The following is a 23,539-nucleotide window of genomic DNA, read 5'->3' as shown; positions in this document are numbered from 1 at the left end:
GAGCCAAAAAAAGACGTTACCCCTTTCTGCCCTAACTCAGGGAATAGGTGGGTGCGGGAGCTGGCGAGATGTGTGATCCACCACTGCGATGTCGACCTCTGGGGCTGCCCATCGCCAGCCAGGCAGGTTGAATCTGAACCTCCTCCCTTGTGCTGGCGGGGCAAGTGTTTGCCTTGCCTCTTCCCACCGGCGTCTTGTCTCCATCCCCGTCTCCACCAGTGGAGCCATCAAGCCCAGCTCTCGTCCCGTCCCGGGTCAGTCACCTTTCTGTCCTCAGGGCTGCAGAAGCCAAAGTGAGGTGATGGGGGACACGCAAGTGTTTTGGGCGCTTGGGGCTCCTCATTCATTCTCGTTCTTCTGCCTCTCCAGCTCACTGCAGTCCCTGACGCCACCGTCACCAACACCCCGGGGAAGATGCCAGGGCTGATTAACCGAACGACCCGCTCCCCACTCCCCCTCTCTGCATCGGAGGTGACATCATGCGTCAGCGGCTATGCCTTCGGGATGACAGCTTTGCTCACCTACCGCAACTCAGAAGCCCAGGCTTTTGAAGGCAAGTTTTGGGGAGCAAAGCTCCCAGTGCAAGAGCTACTATGGGAGCTTTAGAGCCAGGGATATCGCAGCGCTGGGTTTCTGTGCGTGTCTTAAACCTTTAGATCCTTGCTGGAAGAGTAGCCAAGGGTATTGTGTCCTCAACAGTCCGGGGCTACAATTTTTGAAGTGTGAAACAACCCGGGAGCACGCATGGAAGTGCCAAGAGGGAGCTGACCTCTGCGATCGTGGATGGTGGGTCGAGGCAAGCGCTTGGTGTTGCTAAGAAAACCTTCTGGCTGGCAGGTCTCTTTGTCTACCCCTTGGATGAGTGCACCACCGTCGTCGGGTTTGAGGCGGCCGTGTCCCGGCGTGCCGTGACAGTACAGATCAAAGACAAAGCCAAGATAGATGACACGTATTTTGACGGCTGCAGCCTCCCTGATGGAAGAGCTCGTGACGGAAGCGGTGAGGGGGTCAGGGGCATTTTAGTGAATGTGGGGGGAAAAACAGGGGAAGAGGAATGAGGAGGTGGCAGGAGGTGCCTGGCTGTCGTATGCCATGGCATTGAGGGGGTTTCTTTTGAAAGGCTGAGCCTTGGGCTGTGGTCCTCATGTTCCTACGGTGTCTGCCCAAAGCAACAGTCTCATGCATTTTGGAAAGCACTGTTGCTTCTGGATAGCCAAAAGGGTGGTGCGGAGGGCTGGGGTTCTTTAGCGAAACGCTGATGTGTGCAGTGAGGACTGGTTTGGGCGTTTGATCCAGGGCTGGGGTGGTCGTGGGAGGCCTGGGGAGGAGCATTTTCCGTGGTTGTGACACCACATCTCCCTGGTGTGGTCCTCTCTGTGCAGGAAGGATCATGATGGATGAGGACTTGGAGAGGATTGTTTTTGTGGCTAACCTGGGCATGATTCCTCCCCTGGAAAGCATCTCCATCTTCATCAGCACCTCCTCTGAGCTGCAGACACTGCCCAGTGGGGCTGTGAGGGTCCTTCTGCCAGCTGTGTGTGTCCCCAGGGTCCCCCAGCCCAGTCTGGAGAATGCCAGCAGCCTTTCCAGCCACCAGCTCCGAACGTACGAAAAACCACGGGATGGATTCTGTCTGGGACTGATCTGGGGGGCTGCGGGACTGGCAGAGCAGAAGCCTGCCATTGCTGCAGGAGGCTGGAGAACTGCTGCAGGCTTTACCTCCAGCAGATCTGCAGTTCCTGGTGGGGAGATAACATGTGCACGGTGTTGATCGGGGTTCATCTCACTGGTAGGGACAAGCACTACTGTGGATTGGGGAGCCCAGAGCAAGGGAGCAGGTTCTGCCTGGCTCAGCTGCTGGAGAGTGAGGCCACCAACCCCTTCGAGTACGAGTTCAGCTTCCACCTGGAGATCCGGGGGCCGTGCTTGCTGGCAGGTAGGAGCACCGGGGCCATCCCGCTGCGCCAGGCTGGTTTATCACCTCCTCAAGGCAACATCCATACTCTTCCTCCTTCTCTGCCCCCCTGCCCCCCAAAAGTGGAGTCTGTTTTGGCAAGTTAACTGTGCTGGGGTGGATTTACCAGTGCAGTGCTAATGTCAACGTGGGGTGTTGATACGGCAGAAGCATCGCCTAGTCTGCTTGGTTCCTGTCCTCTGCCATCTTGCTCTCTCTTCTCCCTGGTCTTCCCCATCCCCAGTCCCTAACCACACCTCGGTTTCCCTGGGCAGGCGTCGAGAGCCCTACACATGAGATCCGAGCAGACGCCGACCCCTCTGCTCGCTCCGCCAAGAGCATTGTGATCACACTGGCTAATAAACACACCTTTGACAGACCCGTGGAGATCTTGATCCATCCAAGTGGTAAGTGGGCTCTGCTTCCTCTCTGCTGGGCTTACCCCTTCCTGGGATCCCCCTCCGTAGTGCTGGAGACAGCTGGATTAGCTCTGGTTTTGCAAATATTGTCAGCGGTTAGGCTTCCTAGGAGATAATCCCGGACCCTCTCAAGGTTATCCATGCTGCCCAAGCTCAGAGATATTCCTCTGTTTTCACAACCGAGCGTGCCTGCGTCTCTGCCAAACCTCAAGTTTAGCTAAGGCTGTTCTTCACCCGATTCTCTGCATTTCCAGAGCCCCACATGCCTCACGTCTTAATGGAAGAAGGTGATATGACACCTGCAGAGTATGAACGACACCTGAAGGGGAAGAATGATTTCATTAAAGGCACTAAGAAAGACCCCAGTGCTGAGAAAAAGGTGAGAAGCAAAAGCTGCAGGCGTTAGCTGAGGCTTTCCTTGGGACCGGAGCTGTGCAAGTAAATGATTGATGCTTGCTTGCAGTACCAGATATTACCCTGGCCCAATAAGCTCTGCAGCATCTTCCCTCAGAGGGGGGCTTATGTGGAGGAAGAGGGGAAAATTCTGCAGTGCTTCTGATAAAGCGAGTGTGGAAGAAGCTCTGAGATGGTTATTGTGTGTATAATTAGTACTAGTCTAGCGTAGCATAATTAGATAGGTACATTGTTATAGCATTAAGGGTATTATAATTATTGCAATGACATAGAATAAAATATTCTTTTAATTGCTCAGTAAATGTTTACTGTTTCTGGATAGCTGTCAGAGAGAAATAAGTGATTTTGCTTGGAATAATGAGCTGAACTGAAGACAAGGTAGGAGAAACTTCTCTTTGTTCTGCTGATCAGCAGATAGAAAAAATATCTGCTCTGGGATTTGTGCCTCGTCTTTCAGCAGTTCTGAAACAATGAGTGACAGCCTTGCACTTCTGAGCTGCCACATCAGTCTGTCTGGGATCAGGGAAGAGGAGTGGAGTGGTCAGAGCCCTCCGAATTTCCAGGGTGAGCATCTTCACCATGTCGCACTGGTGTAACCACAGCTCCGGGCTTACTGTATCAGCTCCCTGTTTTACACGCACCACTGTTCTCCTTTGTGACCGGGGATGCTCCTTTCCCCTTAAACTCATTCTCCACGTGTCTGAGCCTGGATCCCTGCTTGGCAGACGTCCCGAACCTGCCGCAGAGGTGCCTCCCCACGCTGCCGTGATTCCTCCTTTCACCGGAGACACATCAACCCTCTTCTCATTCCTTTGCCCTTCGCTTCCTCTTGCAGCGCGATGCAGGGATCAGGACTGCGCTTGCTCGCACGGCAGGCGTCTCCTCTAATTGTGTTCAGCGTGCGGCAGGTGGAACGAAATGAAACTCCCACGCTACGGCTCAGATGGCTCTCTAATTATTTCTGTGTCTTTAGCACGTCAAACTGTCTAGGGCGGGGGTATCATTCCGGAGCCATTTCCCTGCGGGAAGCCCACCTCTTTGCCCCAGGAGGACCGGGAAGCAACTGCATGGAGAAGGCCAAGAAGCAGAGAAAATGCCCTGAATATCTGGGGTAGATTATGGGCTAGAAATGCTGCTGCTCAGAGCCTGACACTGGGCACCTCTCGGCTTAAATGAATGAGCCCAGAAATTTCAGCAGTAAATGGTAATTAATTCTCCTCCCTTGGTTTGTTATGCAAAAGCCTTGGATGCCCGTCAGCTAGCAGGGTGGTTGGGGACAAATGCGCACTGGAATCGACTCTCGTCAACAAGATCTGATTAGTTTACTGTAATTGGATAACAGGTGAAGGGGAACGGAGGGGAGGTGGGAAGAAGAGACGGCACAAATGAGATGGTTTCTTTTCTGGCTGGCCTGTAGCAGCAGCTCTGAGGGTGTTTACTGAAGCCTCGTCTGTAAAATTCACTCTGAAGTCAGTGGGAAATCCAGGCTATGGGCTTATCCCCATCACGCAGGGATTTTATGTCTCGGGTCCCCAAGAGCATCCCAGGGTGTGCCGCGGGTAGATGCAGAGCCACAATTCGATCCTTGGACAGAGAGACAGCAAGGATCCCTCTAATCTGAAATCTGATAAACATCTGTGCTGGGAAAGATCTTAAACAAATTAATATCATATGGCTGGAGGAAAATGGGGATGGAAAAAGCCCTTCCAGTTCCCAGTGATTAATTTATACTCCAAAGCATGAGAGTGAAATGGAGGAGGATGAGTGAGAGCTGGGGTGAGAGCGATGCTCTTGTTCCTGTGAACAGGAACCGTCTTTTCGCAGGGCTCAGGGAAGCAGCACTCGGGCAGCACAGCCGAAAGCGAAACCTGCGTCGATGTGTTGATCTGCAGGGACTCTTGAGTTTAGTGAGTTATGTAAAATAAAGGTTGGTTGTCAGCTCGTAGATCTAGGAATATGACTCATGGCTGGGAAAAAAACAAGCCCGGTTATTTGGGGTCTAGTTTACTCCTGGTGAAACCAGCAAGAAACAGCGGCCTTTGAAAGAGGAAAAAAGAGGCAGACAAAGCCCCTGAGGACCGAGCTGCTTATTGCGGTGGATGTTTCTGCGGATGAAAGGCCACGGGCCGGGCTGATGTGGGGTCCCGGAGCTCCCTCGAAAGCAGTGACGCCCTGACTCACTGCAGCTGAGACCGTGAACCCAGGGCTGCTTTATACACACAAACCAGCAGATTATAAACCCATCACAAGAGGTTTTTTTCGGCTTAATTCTATTAGGTTTTTAATGAAGATTGATACTTGAAATAGAACGAGGCAGAATGCAGAGAGCCGTTAGAGCTATGTGCAGTACAGAGACATACATCATGCGGGTTCCTGTCAAACGATGTCCTGAGCAACCGGTTTGGCTTTGCAAAGTGTTTCAATCCGTACAAAGAAAAATGATAAAAGAAATGGGCAGAAAAAACAGCAAACCAGAGGCGTCAGGAATGAATCGAAACGGTGAATATAGCACGCTGAGGGCTGTGTCTGGCACTTCATTATTGAGTGACCACAGATAAAACCTCCGGTGTGCCTCTGTGTGACACTAAACTGCGCTAATGAACCACGGTTTTGGGAGGGATCTAATGAAATGTTTGGAGAATCAGTTTTGTAAGGTGCTGTGTAGGGCCAGATCTTTTAATTTCTTCTCCAGGCTCTCATCTGTGCGTGCAGGGGGTCTCTGGTTTAGGTGTTCTGCCGCCACTGAGGCCAGAAGCAGCCCACAAAAGGCCACGGTCTTACATCTTTGGGCACGCAGCCCTGCTCTGATTGCCCTCGACGTGAAAAGGGGCAGAAAAATCAACATCTTGAGCTCTGTCCTTCTTTCTTGCAGACTGAAATTATCAGGAAGCGGCTGAACAAGGACATCCCCCACCACCCTGTCGTCATGCTCAACTTCTGCCCTGACCTGAGGACCGTCCAGCCAGACCTCCGGAAAGCCCAAGGAGAGTTTATCTTCCTCATAGACCGCAGTAGAAGCATGAGCGGCGTGAACATCAACCGCGTCAAGGTACCACGCAGGAGGGGAAGTGCCTGTGTGCCAACAAGGGATGAATATTAGAGAGCAGTGGGGGTTGCTGAGTGCTGATGAGTGTTCATTATGAGGGGATGGGGGGTAATTATATGCTGTAGCTTTAGTCATCTTGACCGTGTGGCTTATGAGGTACCTGCAGCGAAGCTGACTCTCCCCCTTTTTGTTCCTCTTCTGCTTCTTCCTATCAGCACATCAAATGCAAAAGTGTTTTCTTTCCCCCTCTTTGCTAGCTTGCTTGTGTTCTGCATCCCTTCTCCAGTTTTCCCTGTCTCCAGGAAGGCTCGGGGCGATGGCAGCCTAGGTGGGAAACCTCCAGAGAGCTCCAAGGGACATTTCAGGGCGATGTGCTGAAGGAGGGCACTAGGAGGTGCATTAGGAGGCATTTTGCTGATGGGCACCTCTGTGCACCCAGAGAAGTTATTTGACCATGATGCATCCCTTTTTTAAACACAAATGAATGCCTGCAGGCTGGTGGAGGATTATGAGAGGCGTGCTGAGACCTCTGGATAGAAAAGGGGCTGTAGAAAGGCCTTGTTGTGATATTTTGTTGTTCTGAGGTTCCCCTGTCGGGTGTGACTCCTACCCCGCTGCAGGTTGCCCCATGAAAGTCAGGCTTGGCTTTGTGCTGCTGCCCGAAAGATCTGGAGAGGTTCCTGCCCTGAGCCCACTGGGGACCACTCTGTCCATCAAAGGGGAAATCACTCCGATAACTATTTAATTATCGTTATCCCTGCCTAACGCGCTTTGGAGGCCAGGTTGGTGTCTGACGCCTGCCAGCTGGCAGGTCTCGGTGAGAAGCTGCAGTCTCTGGCAAAAGCTCTTTTGGAAAGTTTCTGTCTTGATTTTCAGGGCCGGGTAAGGCCCAATAACTTGATGAATATCGCATCCTCCTGAGCAGGGCATGGGTTTGCGCTGCCCCGTGCGTCTTTGTTGAGAACAGTGAGGGGATTGCAGAGGCAGGCTTCATCTGAGGGGTTCGGTTGCATTTGGATGTCTGAGAGGTTCACCGAGGTGGTGTGTCCCCAGGTGTCCTGTTCATACCCTTTCCTAACACAAATGCCACCCAGATTTGGACCCAAACCCTCCCCTGGGTACAGCTGCACCCCCCTTCTGCAGGGAGCATCTTCTAGCCCATCTCCTTACCCATCTGTCTCCGGTTTCCATGGGAACTGCCGGAGGATGGCCACCTCTGGCAGCAAGGATCGGGATGCTGGGGAGCCCGAGGACGGCTGCAACAGGCCCTCTGGGATAGGGAGGCTGTTCCCTGTCCCTGCATCCACCAAAGGGGCCAGGATATCTCCGAGGTCATGCCCCCTTCCCTCAGCACGTTTTGGAGCCTGGGAATCAGGCGGCATCTCTGCCTCAGGCCAGATTTTCATTTTCCGACTCGCAGCGTGGCTGGCTTTGGGCACCGCGGTCTCTGCAGCCTCTGTGGAGGCTGGTTTGTCCCACGGGGATGGGGACCTTCTCCAAGAGGTCCTGAACTGGGACTCCCATCTGCAGGAGGGCTGTAAAAACAGGAAAAAGGCCGTTCCCCTTCTGGAAAAATATTTTGGGGGAAGATATTGGAGATTTCAGAGGACATACCTCAAGGGAGAAAAGCACCGTCCCTCTTTTGAGTCCCCCCATCCTTGTTCATGACTTGCAAATATCAGAGACTTCGCAGCCGGGGCTGTTCTTAGTGGGTTTGGGTGGGTTACGCTCGATGGAGACATTTGCATCGTCCTCAGAATTGCTGGGTGAGCGGCGTGGCAGGGCTCGGACGCGCACAGCGGGGAAAGCCGAGCCGCAGAGATGCAAACGGGGAGGGGATGGTGCGGCGTGGGCTGGCCGCGTGCAGCCGGGAGGGAGGATGCGGTTCGCTGCCGAGCAGGAGGGCGCTCGGCCAAAGTGGCTGGGGTGGGAAGTTGAGGGGTTTAAGTTTCCTGCAGCTGGTTCCTTTCTCATCCTGATGCAGCCGAGGAGAAGAGCCAGGCCCGTGATGGTGCCTGCATTGGGTGGGCTCACTGGCAAAAACTAGACTGATAACTGGGAATTGACTTCTCTGGAGGCAAACATCTCTCCTTATTGAGCTGCTGTATAGATAGTGAGTGCAACAGGATCAAGATCAATATTTACCACAAGAAGCGATAAATCTTTGCGCTTGCTGAAACAGAAAGCAGGCATCGCTTGCCCACTTTGGGAAAAATATTTGGAAATCTGTTTTTTTTTCCCTTATAATTAGTTCTGAGATGGGATGTCAGCGTTGAGATTTGGAAGAGCCGGCATCCCAGGAGCCATCTGGGAAACTGTGGTATAAATATATCCTTGTAGGTTTGAGATAACAGCTTGGTTTAAAGTCCTCTGGAGCCTGTTAAAGGGCAGCCGTGTTCTCATACATTATTTCGCTGATTCGCAGTGCTCCAGCCCTGCCTTGCCACTGATTCTTACAGGATTTGGGAACTGGACTGGCCTGCCACCCATTTCCCTGCGGCGCTTCCCAGGCGGGGGGGTTTCTCTGCGTGCGGCTCCAGCACCCACCCTCTGCGGTCACTCGGTCTTTGCCACCACGTATGACAAAGCAAAGAGGCTGCTTTTGCTCGTTTGACCTTGGCAGCTTTTCTCTTGGGGCTGGCTCTAGGGTTTCTGCTGCCCTAGGCAGACTGGCAGGAGTCTGCCTTTATCAGCACATAAACAGAAAGAACCAAACTCCTGAACACTGCCAGCACTTTGCTTTAAATTGGCTTCCCTCTCCTGCCACGCTAATTGCTCCCACTGCCCCTGCAAGCTCAGGAGCTCCTTGGGTAGCTCTTGCCCAGTCGCTGCTAACACAAGCTCTGTCCTGGAGTTGTTCACAGCCATCACAGATGTCTGAGACAATTTAAATTGCTCTTCCCTTATGTAAAGACCAGGAATAGGCAAGTTAGATAACAACCTCTGGTAAAGAAAATTGCTTAAAACTGTCTCTACGGTTATTTTAATTGATGCCAGCTATGAATATAAGAGAAATGGGGATGGGGGAGGCTTTTCCTTTTGTGTAACTTCAAGCTATTTGTTTATTTTCTGCAAGTTTGGACATTGAAATGCATTGCGTGTCGCACTTCTCAATTTCACACTCTGCTTCTCACCCACTAGCTCCGTGCTGCAGTACCGTATTGCAAGCACAAATTTAATCAGTTAAAAACAAACAGAAAAATTTGTTCAGCTCTTTTTTTTTTTTTTTTTAAGGCTCCCCATTTTCCTCACTGCTTTGGGACCCAAATATCATTAAGGGACTTTGGAAAGAGCAGGATAATATGCAGGGCTTTCTCGGTTTTAGTATTAAATGCATGCAGCCAAATGCAGGGGGGAGTAAGGTGTGATGGCAAGGTAGGGTCTGGGCAGAGCTTTTACGGAGAGACCTGGCATGCCCTGCTTGCTTTCCACTCCCCAGGATGCCCTCTTGGTCATTCTCAAGAGCCTGATGCCAGCGTGTCTCTTCAATGTCATTGGATTTGGATCCACCTTCAAGACCCTCTTTCCTGCCAGCCAGACTTACTGCGAGGTGGGTGAAGGGGAAGTCGCATTTCCTTGGTGCTCGGAGGGCGCTGGTGCAGAGGCTGATGATTCCGCTGCTCCTTTGGGCAGGAGAGCCTGGCCATCGCCTGCAAAAGCATCAAGAGGATCCGGGCCGATATGGGTGGCACCAACATCTTATCACCTTTGAAGTGGGTCATTCGGCAGCCCATCCACAGGGGCCATCCCCGACTGCTCTTTCTGCTGACAGACGGGGCCGTCAGCAACACGGGGAAGGTCCTGGAGCTGCTGCGAAACTACTCCTGCTCCACCAGGTACAGAGAGCAGCGGGGCTCGCTGCTGTGGGGGCAAAAGCCCGGCACGATGTGGGGGATGCACTTCTCCTTGAACATGGCTCCATCTCAAAGACATCCCTGCTTCAGAGAGAGAGGCAGGAGAGATTGCTGATACGAGCCATGGGAGAACCTCAAAGGGTTTGGAACAGATCCCAGAAGTTCAGATGCTTTTTAAACAATCAAAAGCAGGATAATTGGGCTGACAACTTCACAGGCTCTCGTCTGATGCTTCCTGCTAGGAGAGATTGACACACGAACAATCTTCCTTGCTGGGTTTTTTTTTTAATTTTTTTTTAAAGCACATCTGGGTCTGGCCCCAGCTGCTTCCAGGATGGGGCTGCGCAGAATTGAATATGCTGAAAGAGAGCAATGTAAAAAAGCAGCTAATTTGTGCATCGAGCTCCCAGCCTGGCTCCCCAGCCCTGGTGACAGGCTGGTCTGGTTTCTTCTCTGCCTCTTTAAGGGCATGAAACATAAGAAAAACGTAAGAAAACCTTATTCCTCTTCCACCCCTCAGACTTCAGGGCTTATCAGAGAAGCTGCCCTGTCTTTTTTTTTACTATAAGGAGGTCCAGCTGCTTCCCAGCTGTATAGGGTAGCCCACCCCTCGCTCTTACAGGGGCACGGCGGTGGGCTAAACGCAATCGGAGTTAGAGGGTGGTCTGAGGTGACCCTGCCCACCGTCACGTCCCGTGTGTGGCCCCTGTCTCAAAAGAAGATCAGAGCCTGATTTAAGAGGGTGTGAGGCTGACCTAAGATTTGCAGGCAGCTGGGGATTAAAAACCTCTGAAAGCCCCTCGTGCAGATACAGTTTGCTGCCGAAGGTGGTTTCTTCCTCAGCTATCCTTTGCCCTGGCCAAACGCCGTATCCCACCCGTCCCTCCTGGCTTCCTGCCGCGTCCATCCGCACCTCCTGCCCCCCCTGCCCAGGCTCCAGGTCGGTTCTGGGTTTGCAGCCTTCAGCCAAAACCAAACCCTGACTCATTGAGCTGGGAGTCAGGGGAGCAGCCTCGCCTGGCTGGTTCCTCCTTCCTTGAGAAAACGTTTATTTTAATTGTGAGCAGAGATAATTACTGGGTCTTTAGTGCTATTGACCACAGACACTCAGCAGGGAAAAGAGCTGAACGAGCAGAAAAACAGATTGTTTGTGTTTGCAGGGGAGGCAAGGGCTTGGGGTCCTGCTAGGAAGACCCTGAGCATCGGGGATTGAGGTCTGCTGAGCAGAGGGGGCTGGCGGTTCCTGACCCTCCTGCCAGCCACCTAAAAGAGAAGCTGGTTTATTTTCCTCCAGACATGCCGGACAACTGCACAGCAGTGGGATAAAGCTGGGAGTGGGGGGTCTTCTGTCTGCAGGGAGCGGGTGAGCTGCGTGGGGTTGGGGGTTGGGATGGCTTATCCCCTGGATCCTGACCGTCCCCGTTCCTTTGCAGGTGCTACAGCTTCGGCATCGGGCCAAACGCCTGCAAGAGGCTGGTTCAGGGGCTGGCTGCCGTGTCCAGGGGCATCGCCGAGTTCCTGGCGGAGGGCGAGAGGCTGCAGCCCAAGGTACGGCTGCCCGCTCCCGGGGGACCACCCTGTGAGGCTCTATCGATGCTCTGGTTCAGCGAGGGGGAGGCCACAGCTCACTAGCGGGTCTTATTCCCCATCCTGGTGCTGCCTTTCCAACGCCCACTCAGCAGCAGGTGGGCGAGCGGGAGGGGATGAAAGAGCATCTTCATCTCCGGCTGTCAGAGGGAGTGGGAGGGTGTGTTTACCCTCTGCGCGGGGATGGGGAGAAGTGGTAGCTGCGATACAGCAGCTTTGGCTTCAAAGGTAGCTGCTGCCTCAGACACCAGCAAGGGCAGAGGAACCGGCATCAAAGCAGCCAATTAGTTTTGAAGTCAGGCTCAGCCCTGGCGTTGCTCAGGCGAGAAGTATCCAGGGTTTGAGGAAGAGGAATACGCTGCGATAGATTTGCCTATTAAGCCAACTTTAAAGCAAAGGGGGGAGCCTCTTCATTTCCACTCTCCCCATGAAGACTGAGTAAACCAATATGCCTCAAATACGGTATAAGAATGGCTCTGTCCCCTGGTGAAAGTGCAGTGCCTAGCCTGTCATCCGCTGGATGACTAAACCCAGAGAGAATTGGGTCTTTAGCTCCTAAATATCTCTAAAAAGCTGGCTTCTACGTTCTTGATCTCAAAAGGAGTAGTTCAGCAGTCCACTCTTCTGCAGGAACCTGGAGCACACAAAAACCTCTCTAAGACAGAACAGCATCAGCATTTCTGATGTAAATTAAAAGCAAAGACAGTGAAGGGAGAGGAGTTTTTTTTACAGAGCTATTAATAAAGAGCTTTGCGGGCTGTGCAGCTTGGTGCCTTCAGCAGTCTGAGGCATCAGTTAATGGCCTTATAAAACACAGCCTGGTGTGTCTTCCTGAGCCTGTGAAAAAGCAGTGAACAATAGAGAACATTTGAGCTGTTCTGCCTCTAAATCTGGTGTTCACTTCCCCTGGTGTGCAGGGAAGCTCTTGTAGATGGCTCCCTGGTAGGTTTGTCCATAAGATATTCACGGTTATTGGTCTTCTCCACATGTGTAATTGGCAGAGCATTGCTGATCTCCGGCAGTGGCTTGTGCCAGCAAGGATCTGTACCAAAAAATCACAGTGCTGTTGGTCGGTGTGTGAGTGTTGGGGCTTGGGGCAGGGCCGGGGCTTGGGCAAATGAAGGTCAACAGCTTTTCCTGGGTGCTGGGGGGAAGCAGGGGGTGCTGCCTCGCACTGGAGCAAGATACCTCTGGCCACAAGCCCCTACCTTGCTCCGGGCTGGTAATACACGGTGTGAGATCAGCCCTGTGCTTTGTTGGGTTTACGGGTGGACTCGATGATCTTAAAGATCCTTTCCAACCTAAACGATTCTATGATTCTGTGACATCTGCTCTGCTGCCCTTGGCGTAACTGTGCCGGGGCTGGGGGTGCTGGGATGGGTGTTAGAGCAGTCTAAGAGGGACCAGGCTCTCCCATCTCAGGTCAGGAGAGGGTAGGAATCAGCTGGTGGATTTGTTTGGAGAAATTTTCCCCTTCCCCTGCAATACACGGCACACACACCGTGGCACACGCAACATCCACTTGCTGCGTAACCGCTCCCCTTTGCTTTCTGCCGCAGATGATCAAGTCGCTGAAGAAGGTGATGGCGCCGGTCCTGAGTGACGTGTCTGTGGAGTGGGTCTTTCCCGAGAGCACCGAGGTCTTGGTTTCCCCCATCAGCACCAGTTGCCTCTTCCCTGGTGACCACCTGGTTGGTTACAGCATCATCTGTGACACCTCCCCGTACATCTCTAACCCCAGATCTGTGAGTCCAACGCTGCGCTGGCTGGAGGGGCTGTCCTGGGAGCGGGGGGTGTTGGTGTGCACGTGCACAAGCGTTGACGTGCACGTGCACAAGCGGGCATCTTGCCTCTTTGTGCGTGGTCAGGAGGCGTCTCTTGCTTTCTCACTCTGTCCTCAAGGGAGATGGTGGGTGAGACATCGGGGAGAAATAGGAACTCAGCGGATAAAGGTGCTGGTGTACAAGCAGTGGCTCCTCCCAGCTGGGAGCTGGCTGACGGACGCAGTGGTAGGACCTATCCCCTCTCTCTGCTTCCCCCCAGGACAAGAGGCGACGTTACAGCATGATGCGGTCCCAGGAGTCGGGCAGCTCTGTTTTCTTTCACTCCCAGGAGGAAGGAGCAGGCGTGGAGAGCTGGAACCACTCCAGAGACTCGGAGGGCTGCTGCCCCACCGAGCGTGCCCCCGATCACCTGATGGTGGGCAGAGACCCCGGGGGAGAATCGGACACAGACACTGGTCAGATTTTCCTCTGTACAAGCGTGGGTGTGATGCCCCTGTCTTTCTAATCAAGCTTCCGTCACTGCTCTGCCAGTTTGCTTGTCTGAGAAAAAAGTCTCTTTGGCTGTATCTCTGCAAAGAGCCGGAGGAGTTTGCAGGAGGGATGACAGATCTCCCGAGGCTGGAGCGAGTCTGTTTGGTTTGGATGTTTTATCCAAACCTGTCAGGAAATCAACGGGAAGCCCTGGAGAACTGGCTTCCCTGGAGATTTTCAAAGCAGCTCAAGCTTTGGCCACATAATTATTTACAAGCTTCCCAAGCTGCCCTCCGGTGTGCAGAGGAGAGGAGCGAGCAAATGAGTAGCCCAGCTAGACTGTCCCTGCACCTGCAAAGCTGTCGCTTCCCTGCAAACCCTGACACTGCAGTTTGAGATGAGGAGAGGGGGAAAATGGATCTGAAGCCCCGTCCCTAGCGTGACACTCCTTGCCATCACAGCTTGGCTGGGTGTTTGTGTCAGCAACATGCAGCATAAAGCGGGTGGTTGCACTCCAGAGCTGGTCGCATTTCCATGCTGCAGGGAAACATCTGTTACTCACAGGATGTTCTTTCCTTATATTCAGAGAGGAACTGTGCATCCCCTCAACCTTGTCAAAAGCAATGCGAAATCATGCCTTTCCAAATGAAATCTTTCTCTTGCTCTGACAGGAGAGTGTCTGTGCTAATGAAACTTCATTAGTAAACCCTTTGTCTTCTCCAGGGAGGTTTGGGGAAATGCAGTCAGGATTTTTCTGGCTGAAAACTGCTCAGACAAAACCTCCCCAGTCTGCTCTCCCAACTTCCCCAGGAGTTTTGAGTGTAGGCTCTTATTTCCTTCCCTGGTTTCATTGCTTCACATAAAACCGTGCAGGGCTGAACGTGACCCCCTCGGCCCCGGGAGGACCACAGGCGTGGGCTCTCTGCTGCCCACCATGAGCCAAGGGTGGAAGGTGCCATCCGGTCCCGCTCCGCAGCAGAGCTGATCCTCTCTCCCACTGTGCAGGAATGGACGTGAAGGCTTCCTCCAGGAGACGGGCGTACAGCACCACCCAAATCGCCGACCACGAGCCTTACAAGAAGGTGCCCACGGCCAGCGATCCCGGCACCGCCCTGGTGAAAAACCCCCTTCGGAAAACCCACCTGCAAGACCTGCAGCAGGTCAGCCTGGAGCCCTGGCAGGTGGATTTCCAGGTACGTGATCCCTGGAGAGGCTTTGCCTGCAGGCAGAGGCCAGCATGCAGCAGCAGGAAAATCTCAGATGCATAAGGGAAGGACCCTGGCTCACACTAGTCTTGAGATATATAGAGAGAGATACACACACACACACACACCACACACACATACACATATGTGGCTGTGCTTTGTGCTGCAGCACATCACAAACTCGTAGGGAACAAGCCAAGCAGGGAACAGGGTGCTCTCCTGATATCCCATAGCAGTGCCTCCCCACAGGAGCCCAGCTTTTCTTTCCTAAATGCTTCTCCCCTTCTTCTGAGCAGCCTGTGCTTCACCCTGCTGCTCATCTGATCCCCAGGCTGCTGCTTCCTCCTTATTTCCCTGGAGTTTGGCCTTGTGATGCAGACTCTCTGTATGGCTGTGGCACATCTGTGCCCTGCAGGGAAAAAGGCAGTCAGTCCCGGAGCAGATCCCCCGCTGCTCTAGCTGGAACCACGGCCCGTATGCAGTGTTGAGCTGAGACACGGCCCTGTGTGACAATACATCTGCTGAGCAGTGTTACGTCCCCTGCCTGCAGCAGAGAGCAGGTGAAATTCAGGAAGATTTTTTTCAACTGATCTGTGGAAGGGTAGAGATGGTTTTCTCCCATCCTTGGCATCGCCAGGGTGCTCTGCTCTGAAATCAGCATCTGCAGGGCTGGGAGGACCAGCAGCACTTTTGTTCCCATGGAAACTCGGAGAGGGATGTCTGGGGCTTTCGTTTCTCTCCTGCTGTGGGTTAGGGATCAGCTGGGTGACGGGGGGCTGGAGGTGAGATGGCGGGGCGAAGGGGAAGAGGGGCCAGTGCTTCACAGGGAGGAATGAGACCTCTGCCCTCTGGCTGCAGCAGTGAGGGTGGTGAACGGCATCGCTTGACGAAGGGCAGTGGGTTTTAGGGGTACCTGTGACCTTGGCCGCACTGCGAATGTCCACAGAGCATCCTCCTGCCCACAGGATGCTCAGCGTGAAGGCAGAGATGGAGACAGCTCCCTTCTGGAGGGCACTAAATGGTTAACAGCATGAATCTTGGTCTTAATTAATTGCAGCCTGGTTTTGCTATCCCTTGTGCTGCGTGCTGCGAGGGCTCCCAGCGGCTCTCCCAGTCTGGCTACCAGGGTTTGACATTTTCAGAGGTGTGAATGTGAGCCCTCAGCACATCTCTACGCACGCCGTGCTGGGAAGGAAAGGTCAGCGCTTGCGATGGGCAGCTCAAACCGCCGGCTCTGTTCCCAGCCAGCTTCCTCTGGCTAGGAGGAGAGTGCAGACAGGAGAAGGAGCAGGTTTTGAATGGAGATGGTCTGGCTTCTGTGACCGGCTTGCTTTTAAATATCTCAGTCCTAGCTTGGTAAATAGCTCCTGGAGCTGTCTGCCTCCCATTTTTGCTGGTGGTTTCAGAGCATCAAAAATTCAGTGATGATGGAGGCCATGTTCTTGCCTGCCACCCAGAGAAAGCATCTTTCCGTCCGTCACTGCGATCCACCACTTTTTACCACCTCTGTCCCTTGCTGGTGTTGTGCTAGGAAGATAGAGACTGCTGGTTTTAGGGGGACCTTCCCACAGCTCTGGGGACGGGGATAGAAACAGCCAGAGCTTGGTGTCTGTGCTAGCCATGGAAGGAGACATCCGTGCAGAATGTGGCACCGGGGATGCTGAAGGGGGATTCATGTCTCCTAAAAGTGGAGAAACAATCTTGTTTTTAAAAAAAAAAAAAAAAAGAAGAAGATAAAAATTCCCTTCTCCCCATCCCCTGCGCCTCTCTTCTTTCGTTACTAAGCAACTGGTCCTTGATCTTTCTGTCTCTCTTCTTTCCTTTGGTTCCCAAGTGAAGTCATTAAAATGTCTGGAGGCATGAAACTCATATTTTACCTTCTGCCTGTCTGGAGAAGGAGCCCCTGGGGCCAGGGTCCCTTGGGGACACCCTGCAGGTCTGATGGAGGGCTTTGTCTGGGCATGGATCCCAGCCGGGGCTGAGCAGAGAGGGACCCGCATGTTTGCACGATTGCATCTCACGCTGGGATCGGGCAGGGAGCGGACGGGATCAGGAGGGACAGAGCAGGTCCCTGCCATCCTGCAGCCAGCTCCAGCCCTAACGTTTGCTCGGCTCTCAGCCCTTCACAGCCAGCTCGCTTGTCTCTGCCACGAGGATCCGCGGCACGGGCGCTCGGCGGCCATCCCTGCTCCACCGGAGCTGCATGTCCTTCTGCTACGATGCCGACTCCCCACTGGTGCCGGACGGGGCTCCGGGAAGGGGCTTGGGACCACTCGATGCCAACGCCAGCCTGCGGTCTTCATCAGACAGCCGGAGCCCTGGGGATCTGGGTAACTAAGGGGGCATGGCCAGCCTCACCGGCCCGTGCCAGGGTTTCGGTGGCGTTGCATCGCGTTCTGTGGCACTGTGTGAAAATTAGGAAGTATTAATTATGGTTTCTTGGTGGCAGTGGGGAATTCAGCTCCCACAGATGTGATTAATTATCCGCCTCTCCCTTCTCTGCAGAGTCTGCCCAGCATCCTTCCTTCACATTTGAAACGGAGACCTCCTCCGACTGGGAGCCCCAGGACTTGGACTTCAGCGCTGCCCACAGCTCCCCGCACTCCCCCAGGACCCTCTGCAAGGTGGTGGTGAAGGGGCTAAGAAGCAACGAGCCCGTGCAGTGGGAAGTTGCCTTTGATATCCGCCCTCTCTTCCGAGAGCGGGAAAGCCGGGCGGACGGCGACGCAGACCTGTGGAGTGAGACCTTCCACCACCTGGCAGCCAAGTCGGTCATCCGGGACTTTGAACAGCTTGCCGAGAAGGAGTGTGAAATCGAGCACGGTAATGCGTGGGTCCCAGCCAGCCTGCAAGCTGGGACCCTGCCCTGCCTCGGGGTGGGCTCTGCAGCAGCTTCAGCAGCTCTTGAGTTAATACAAGGGCAGGCAGTGGTGAAATATTAGGGAATGTCTCACATAGTTCCCAAATGACAGCCTGCTCCAGCTGCCTTGCACTTTTCTCCTGCTTCTGCAGCCTCACTGCACTTTAACATGCTCTAGCTCATGCTCCTTTGTGCTCCTCTGCTTCACGCGTCCGTTGACAGTGATTATTTTTAAGGACTTAGTCACCTGGGAGGTGGCATCAAATTCAGAGGGTCCAACAGCAGCCACACATCACTGCTCTGAGCTGTGCATGTCCCTGGGTCTTGTCAAACTTCTCCTCCACGATGTGCATCTGTGCATAAAATAAGAGCAGAAGAAGCAGTAGGCAGAGTCTAGAGGGATACAGTCCCTGCTGGGCAGGGAGCCCAGGCATGGAGGTGGGTCTGGGAGCTGGGTCCAAGGGGTGGATGGGCTCTAACCCTGGTGTCTCTCACATGGCAGGGTCTGGACGGCGGTACCAGGTCAATGCTGTCCACACCAGCAAGGCCTGCAACATCATCAGCAAGTACACGGCGTTCATGCCGGTGGACCTGAGCACCAACGCCTACCTGCCCACTGTCGTCGAGTACACCCTCACGGGTAACATGGGGCCAGTGGAGGGGCGAAATGTTGTCCTCGGAGGGAGGGTGTCACCTGAGAAACCTTACTCAAGGTTTCTTCCCCGTGAGCAAAAGGTCTGCTCTTAATCTGGACACCCAGAGATGACCAAGCTCATCAATCTCTGGGTTTTGTTGCCATCATGTGCGTGCCAGTCCCTCTCTAACGCTGGCAATTCCCTTCTCTTGTGCCAAGGGGCAGCATCCAAACAAGGCAGCCAGAGGAGCCTGAGCTCGGGAAACAGAAGGCATCGTGGCTTTTCCCCAGGACGTCCCCAGTCAGCTTGCGGCCAGAATGGAGACGATGGATTTTATGGCATGAGTAAGATTCCCTGGGGGTTTGTCTCCTTTCTGGTGTTACGTCTGTCAGTGGTTTAGTCTATGGAGGGGACATCTTCTCTGGTCTTTCTTTTTCTTCTGCCTTCCTCTTTGAATATGGTGCTCACCAGACATGTGTCTGGCTAGACTCCATCTCCTTAAATAGGGAAGAAGCTGCAATTTCTCTGAAAACCCCAAATCGCAGGCAGTGGCCGCTGACAATGCTTGGAAGTTAATTGGCAGCCGTAGCAGATAACATGAGGGATGAAACCGGGTGTAATTAGAGGCAAGGGGATGTGAGACGCTTGCTTGTCACCAAATCCTCCACTAATGAAGATGAGTTGGATTGGACCTTGTCTGGCATTGTCAGATCTGCAGTTGAATTAAAATCACCCCTGATCAGGCTCATTAACCTGATAATCCCGCGGAGGGGGAGAACAGCCATGCCGCAGCCCAGCGCGGTGACGTGACCCCGATTTCGGTTGGGTGGCGTTGCTGACGTGGTTCCTCCATTGCAGATGCAGAGGAGAGCAGCCTGTCATCCTGCAGCACCCCTTCCTCCTCTGGCTGGGAGCGCTGCGGGCTCCCCGAAGGTAGGGGAAAGAGCTGACGGTACTTGCCAGGGTGTGGGTGCATCGAGTCCGTGATTTGGGCTCTTCACCAAATACTTCTGCTGAGTTTTGGGGGTTTTTAATAAAACTTTATGACCTAAAATTAGGCCTGGGAGCACAAGACCTGAATCCTTCTGGGGTTCAAAGGACAGAGCCTGATGGGGCCTTTGGTATAGATTTCCCCCAGGTTCATTTTTGAGAGGTGCAGGAATTTCATTATCCCTGTAGAAAAACCGAGGCAAGGGGAGAGGGAGGATTTTGCCAAAGACTCAGCAGCGGAACAAGCCCCCCCCACATCTCAGCGTGCAGACTCTGCTCTCTTTCGCTCTCCTCTAGCACCTTGTTTTACCCCCAGCTTTGTGTTTCTTCCCAGGGCCATTACAGAGCCTGTCTGCTTCCTCTGCACAAGCCCAAAAATCCATTGAGAGCCTCTTTGCTGCCAGGTATGGGCCAGCTCAACCTTCCTCTGACCTTAGCAGATGTCTTGCACCTCTGTGGGTCCGACACAAACACAAGCGAGGGGGAGAGGAGGGACACCCCAGGGTTAGCATCCGGAGCTGGGACCGAGCGTGATGGCAGTGCCTGGGGACCAGGGATGGTTTTTGGAGGGGAGGGTGGGCATCAGGAGGGGCACGGAGGTTGTGGCCGCCTTTTTGTCCTCCTGCAGGCTGACCCTCAATAAAACCAGGCTGCTGACTCGAGCTGCCAAAGGGTTCATGAGTAAATCTCCAAGCAGAGTGAGTGAAGCCAGCTCCGAGGGCGATAATGAGAACATAGACTACCTTCCCCTGGTGAGCAGCTCATTCCCGGTCTTGCTGGGTTTGCATGGTCACTGCAGGGGGGCAGAGAGCAGGAGGATCCCCCCCCCCAGATCCTGCCTCTTGCTGTCTCTGGTGGCCATATCTGATGGTCTGCTCAGAGACAGAGAGCTGCTCCATCTATGCATGCCTTTTTCCTGAACTTCCCAGAAGTGGTTGGTATCTCAGAGCTTCTCTGTGTGCCTGCCAATCCTTGCAGGCGTCTCTGCAGCTGGCCTGCGGCGCCTTTCTCATGAACACGGCCTTCTGCGACGCCATCAACATCCCCATGGAGAAGCTGAAGTGGACATCTCCCTTTGCCTGCCACCGCCTGGCCCTCAGCCCCTCCAGCTCCTACAGCACCAAGAAGGCCAGTCCCTCTGGGGACCACAAAACCCTCGGCTCCGGCCAGCAGCTCCTGGTTCCCGATGGCACGCACGGGAAGAGTCCCACCAACAGAGACGTTGCTCTGTGTGCGGTGCCGGCGGGACCCGGCAGCCACGTGGAGGACACCGGCCGCCTTCGCCACTTCTCGGGCAGCGCAGTGGAAAGCATCTCCAAAGCCCTGAAAGCCGAGAAGGAACTCTCCCCACCGGCCATCACCATTCGACGCTTCTCTTCCCCAGAGAGCACGCCGGCCTCGGCTGAGTGGCAAGCCGACAGCGGCCGGGGATCGGAGACGGATGACTCCGAGGTTCAGGCGTTGCTCTTCGACATCGAATTGCAGCAGCAGACGGAGCCGGAGGGGATGCTGTGGGCCACGGCGGTGGCCCTGGCCTGGCTGGAGCACAGCTCAGCTTCCTACTTCATCGAGTGGGAGCTGGTGGCTGCCAAGGCCAGCTTGTGGCTGAGCGAACAGGACTTCCCGGAGGGATACAGCCTGGCCACGGTGAAAGCCGCTGCCCAGCAGCTCTTTGTCCTGCTCCGGCACTGGGATGAAAACCTGGAGTTCAACCTGCTGTGCTACAACCCAAGCAGTGTGTAAAGAGGATGAGGAGAGAGGCTTGGGCAGCTTACCGAGGGCGCAGGAGCAGGGACTCGTCCTCAGGGAAATGCCTCCAAGGAGCTCAACTCCTCTGCTGCAGGGACAGTGCATGTTTATTAGAGCAAGCCCTGCAAATGGAAGCAGCCCGGGCAAAATCCTGTGCTCAGCGGTTGGTATTTTGCCCCAGGAGGGTACCTACCGCCTGCCCGCAGCAGGATGCTATTTATTTTTAACTGGAGCAGCACCTCCAGCCTCAGCAGTTCCCTCTGATCCTGGTTTCTCCTGGTTCCCAGCCCTGTTCCTAGAGCAGGTCTCCTGCTCAGCTTGCCCCATCCTCGCTTGGCTGCCTCTTCCCAGCCCCGAATCGCTGCCAAGCCCCCGCTGCAGTCCTCCAGCCCCGAGTCACTGCTCTCCTGAGGCTCCTGCCTGGCTGCTGCCATCTCAGATGTCTTTTGGCAAAGGTGGACATCTAATGATATGTTCATTTTGGGGACCAAAGGAAATCTGGGCTGGGACTGACCGTCTGAAGAACAACCCTGCTGTTGTGGTCAGGAGGATGCTGCCTTGCCTGGAGCCCAGCGATGCACCGGCAAGCCAGGCCAGTCGGAGGCTGGGACCAAACCCCATCACATCCAGGCAGTGCTGGGCCCCGCCAGCCCCTCTGCGATCCCAGAGGGGGTCTGCGAGACCCCTCGCAGCCAACAGCGTGCCATTGGAGCTTCGCAAGGCAGAGCAAGGGTGCCCGGAACTGAAGGAAGGGACGGGCTAAGGAAACCAGCCCCTTGCAAATGACACCAAATAGAGCTCCCCTGCATTAAAATAATGGAGGAATTTTATTCCCTGCCAAAACACTGCATCCTTCCTTCTCTGCACGAGCCTCCCGTACGTTGATCTGAACCGCAGAGACCTGCCTTTGAATCCAGCGGCTCGGAAGCTTGCTCTCTTAAGGATGCCTGACCCTCTAAACCCCCCGCCCAAGCTGGTGGGCTTGCGCCCGGGGCCCCTGCGGCATCTATCCCTAGAGCCGTGGCCAGCCCTGCCCTTGCCTCCACCCCCTTGAAGGGAAGAGAGGGGAAGAGCACTGCCAAACCCCAGGGCGATGCAGAGCCTCTTGCTCTCCCCATCTCCGCTCCTTGCATTCGTGCTGCTTAAAGCCAAGAGGTGGCCGGACACAAATTGCATCCCCGGACCCGTCATGGGTACCACAGCTCTCCGTGACGGGCAGCTTTCACCACGGTGCAGCAGCGTCCCTTCGCCAGCTCCAGCACTGCCCAGCGATACCCAGGCGATTGCCGAGAGCTTCGTTATCCACCGTAATTCATAGCAGACCGAGGGCACCGGAGGCACCGTGAGGACTGTGGCTTCCAGAAGCTGATGTGAAGAACAGGACGAGACAGGGAGGAGAAGCTGGGAGTGGACATTTTTCAACCAAAAGCTCACTTGTTACTAGAAGTCAGTAGCGTTCCCAGGGGGAAATACAAGTTCCAGGTTTGGGGTATTTTTTTTTTTCCATTAATTTTTTATGTTTAATTTTCTGCTGGAGAAAGGTCCCAGTTCTGGTTGCCCTTAGACTGGTTTTGTCTGGGGGCTTAGAAAAATCAAAGGAAACACAGTTCATTCACAGGCAGAGGGGGTTTGGCTCCTCTGCCGAGGAGGGATGGGCAAAAAGGGGAATGTGAGTGTAAGAGCTGGAAACTGTCCAGCTGCAGAGAGTTGGGAAACTGGGAAAATGTGGGAATATGGGAAAGGGTGTTTCCTCCTTAGACAAAGCATCTTTTCTTTGAACCCTTCCCATGGAAGAAAGCATCCCCTCCATTCCCTAGCAAAGCGTCATGAGCAAGAATCTGCTTTGCATGAAATCTTTTGGGTTTTTTTCTGAGCAGAGCTGGTGGAAATCGGGAGTATTTTAGCTCACGAGTAAAACCTACCTCTTGTTCTCTGCCTTTCTTCGGCTCCCTGCCCACCACGACCCGCTCTGGTCCCCCTGACTTTACCAGAGCAGGGTTTATTCCCGGGGCACGTGTATCTCAGCCCTCCTGGGGTTACTGTTGAGCTGGTTTCTGATCCCTTGGTTCTCCCAAAAGACTCAGGCTGACTCCCAGGAGCTGCCCAGTGCTCTGTTAATCTGGACCCATCAGAAAAATGAGTGTCCACCCCACTGTTGGGGGCTCCTGGAGTCAACGGGTCCCTTGTTCTGCACACACAGCCCTTCCTACATGCCCTTGGCTTTCAGGGAAGGAAGAGAGGATGAAACAGGTGAGCCCATTTCGGAGCCCGACGCTGCGCTCTCTGCTGCTCTCGCTTCTTCAGCCCCGACCTGCGCTGTGCACGCCGCCTCTGCCCAGCTGCCGTGGCCAGCTCGGCGTCGGAGGATGCTCCAGGATGGTCCGTGCCGGGACACGAAGGGGGTGAGTCTCCTCAAACCTGCTGCCTGGCACCCCGGCAGGCGTGGGGATGCTTGCCATCGCTACCTCGCGCCCTGCACAGAGAGCTGGGTGCCCTCACCCCCGGGCCTCCCACTTCGCTCTCTGCCGAGGCATCGAGCTCGCCGCCTGGCCCTGGCAGCGTCGGGCCCTG

General features: G+C 54.3%; 1 protein-coding gene across 1 annotated transcript; it reads left to right on the top strand.

Moving 5' to 3' along the window:
* The first annotated feature begins 866 nt into the window (after positions 1–866).
* Positions 867–23,490, top strand: VWA5B1 (von Willebrand factor A domain containing 5B1). Its single transcript, XM_075772996.1, has 20 exons — positions 867–999; positions 1,383–1,605; positions 1,794–1,936; positions 2,230–2,361; positions 2,628–2,752; positions 5,660–5,836; positions 9,273–9,383; positions 9,467–9,669; positions 11,121–11,235; positions 12,834–13,019; positions 13,318–13,513; positions 14,535–14,722; positions 16,854–17,064; positions 17,240–17,557; positions 18,097–18,234; positions 18,448–18,573; positions 19,088–19,162; positions 19,554–19,623; positions 19,848–19,971; positions 20,198–23,490. Exons 2-20 carry the CDS (start codon positions 1,391–1,393, stop codon positions 20,960–20,962), a joined length of 3,618 nt encoding a protein of 1,205 aa, XP_075629111.1. The 5' UTR covers positions 867–999; positions 1,383–1,390; the 3' UTR covers positions 20,963–23,490.
* The last annotated feature ends 49 nt before the right edge of the window (positions 23,491–23,539 follow it).

The sequence above is a fragment of the Balearica regulorum genome, chromosome 21 (genome assembly GCF_011004875.1).
Source record: "Balearica regulorum gibbericeps isolate bBalReg1 chromosome 21, bBalReg1.pri, whole genome shotgun sequence".
NCBI classification, from domain to species: domain Eukaryota; kingdom Metazoa; phylum Chordata; class Aves; order Gruiformes; family Gruidae; genus Balearica; species Balearica regulorum.
This window is presented reverse-complemented; position numbering and strand designations above follow the sequence as displayed.

Excerpts from the sequence above, each read along its gene's own strand:
- VWA5B1 (XM_075772996.1), top strand. The coding sequence starts at position 1,391 with ATGATGGATGAGGACTTGGAGAGGATTGTTTTTGTGGCTAACCTGGGC. Across the intron at positions 13,514-14,534 it reads AGAATCGGACACAGACACTG|GAATGGACGTGAAGGCTTCC; the intron begins GTCAGATTTTCC and ends CCCACTGTGCAG. Across the intron at positions 17,558-18,096 it reads GGAGTGTGAAATCGAGCACG|GGTCTGGACGGCGGTACCAG; the intron begins GTAATGCGTGGG and ends CTCACATGGCAG.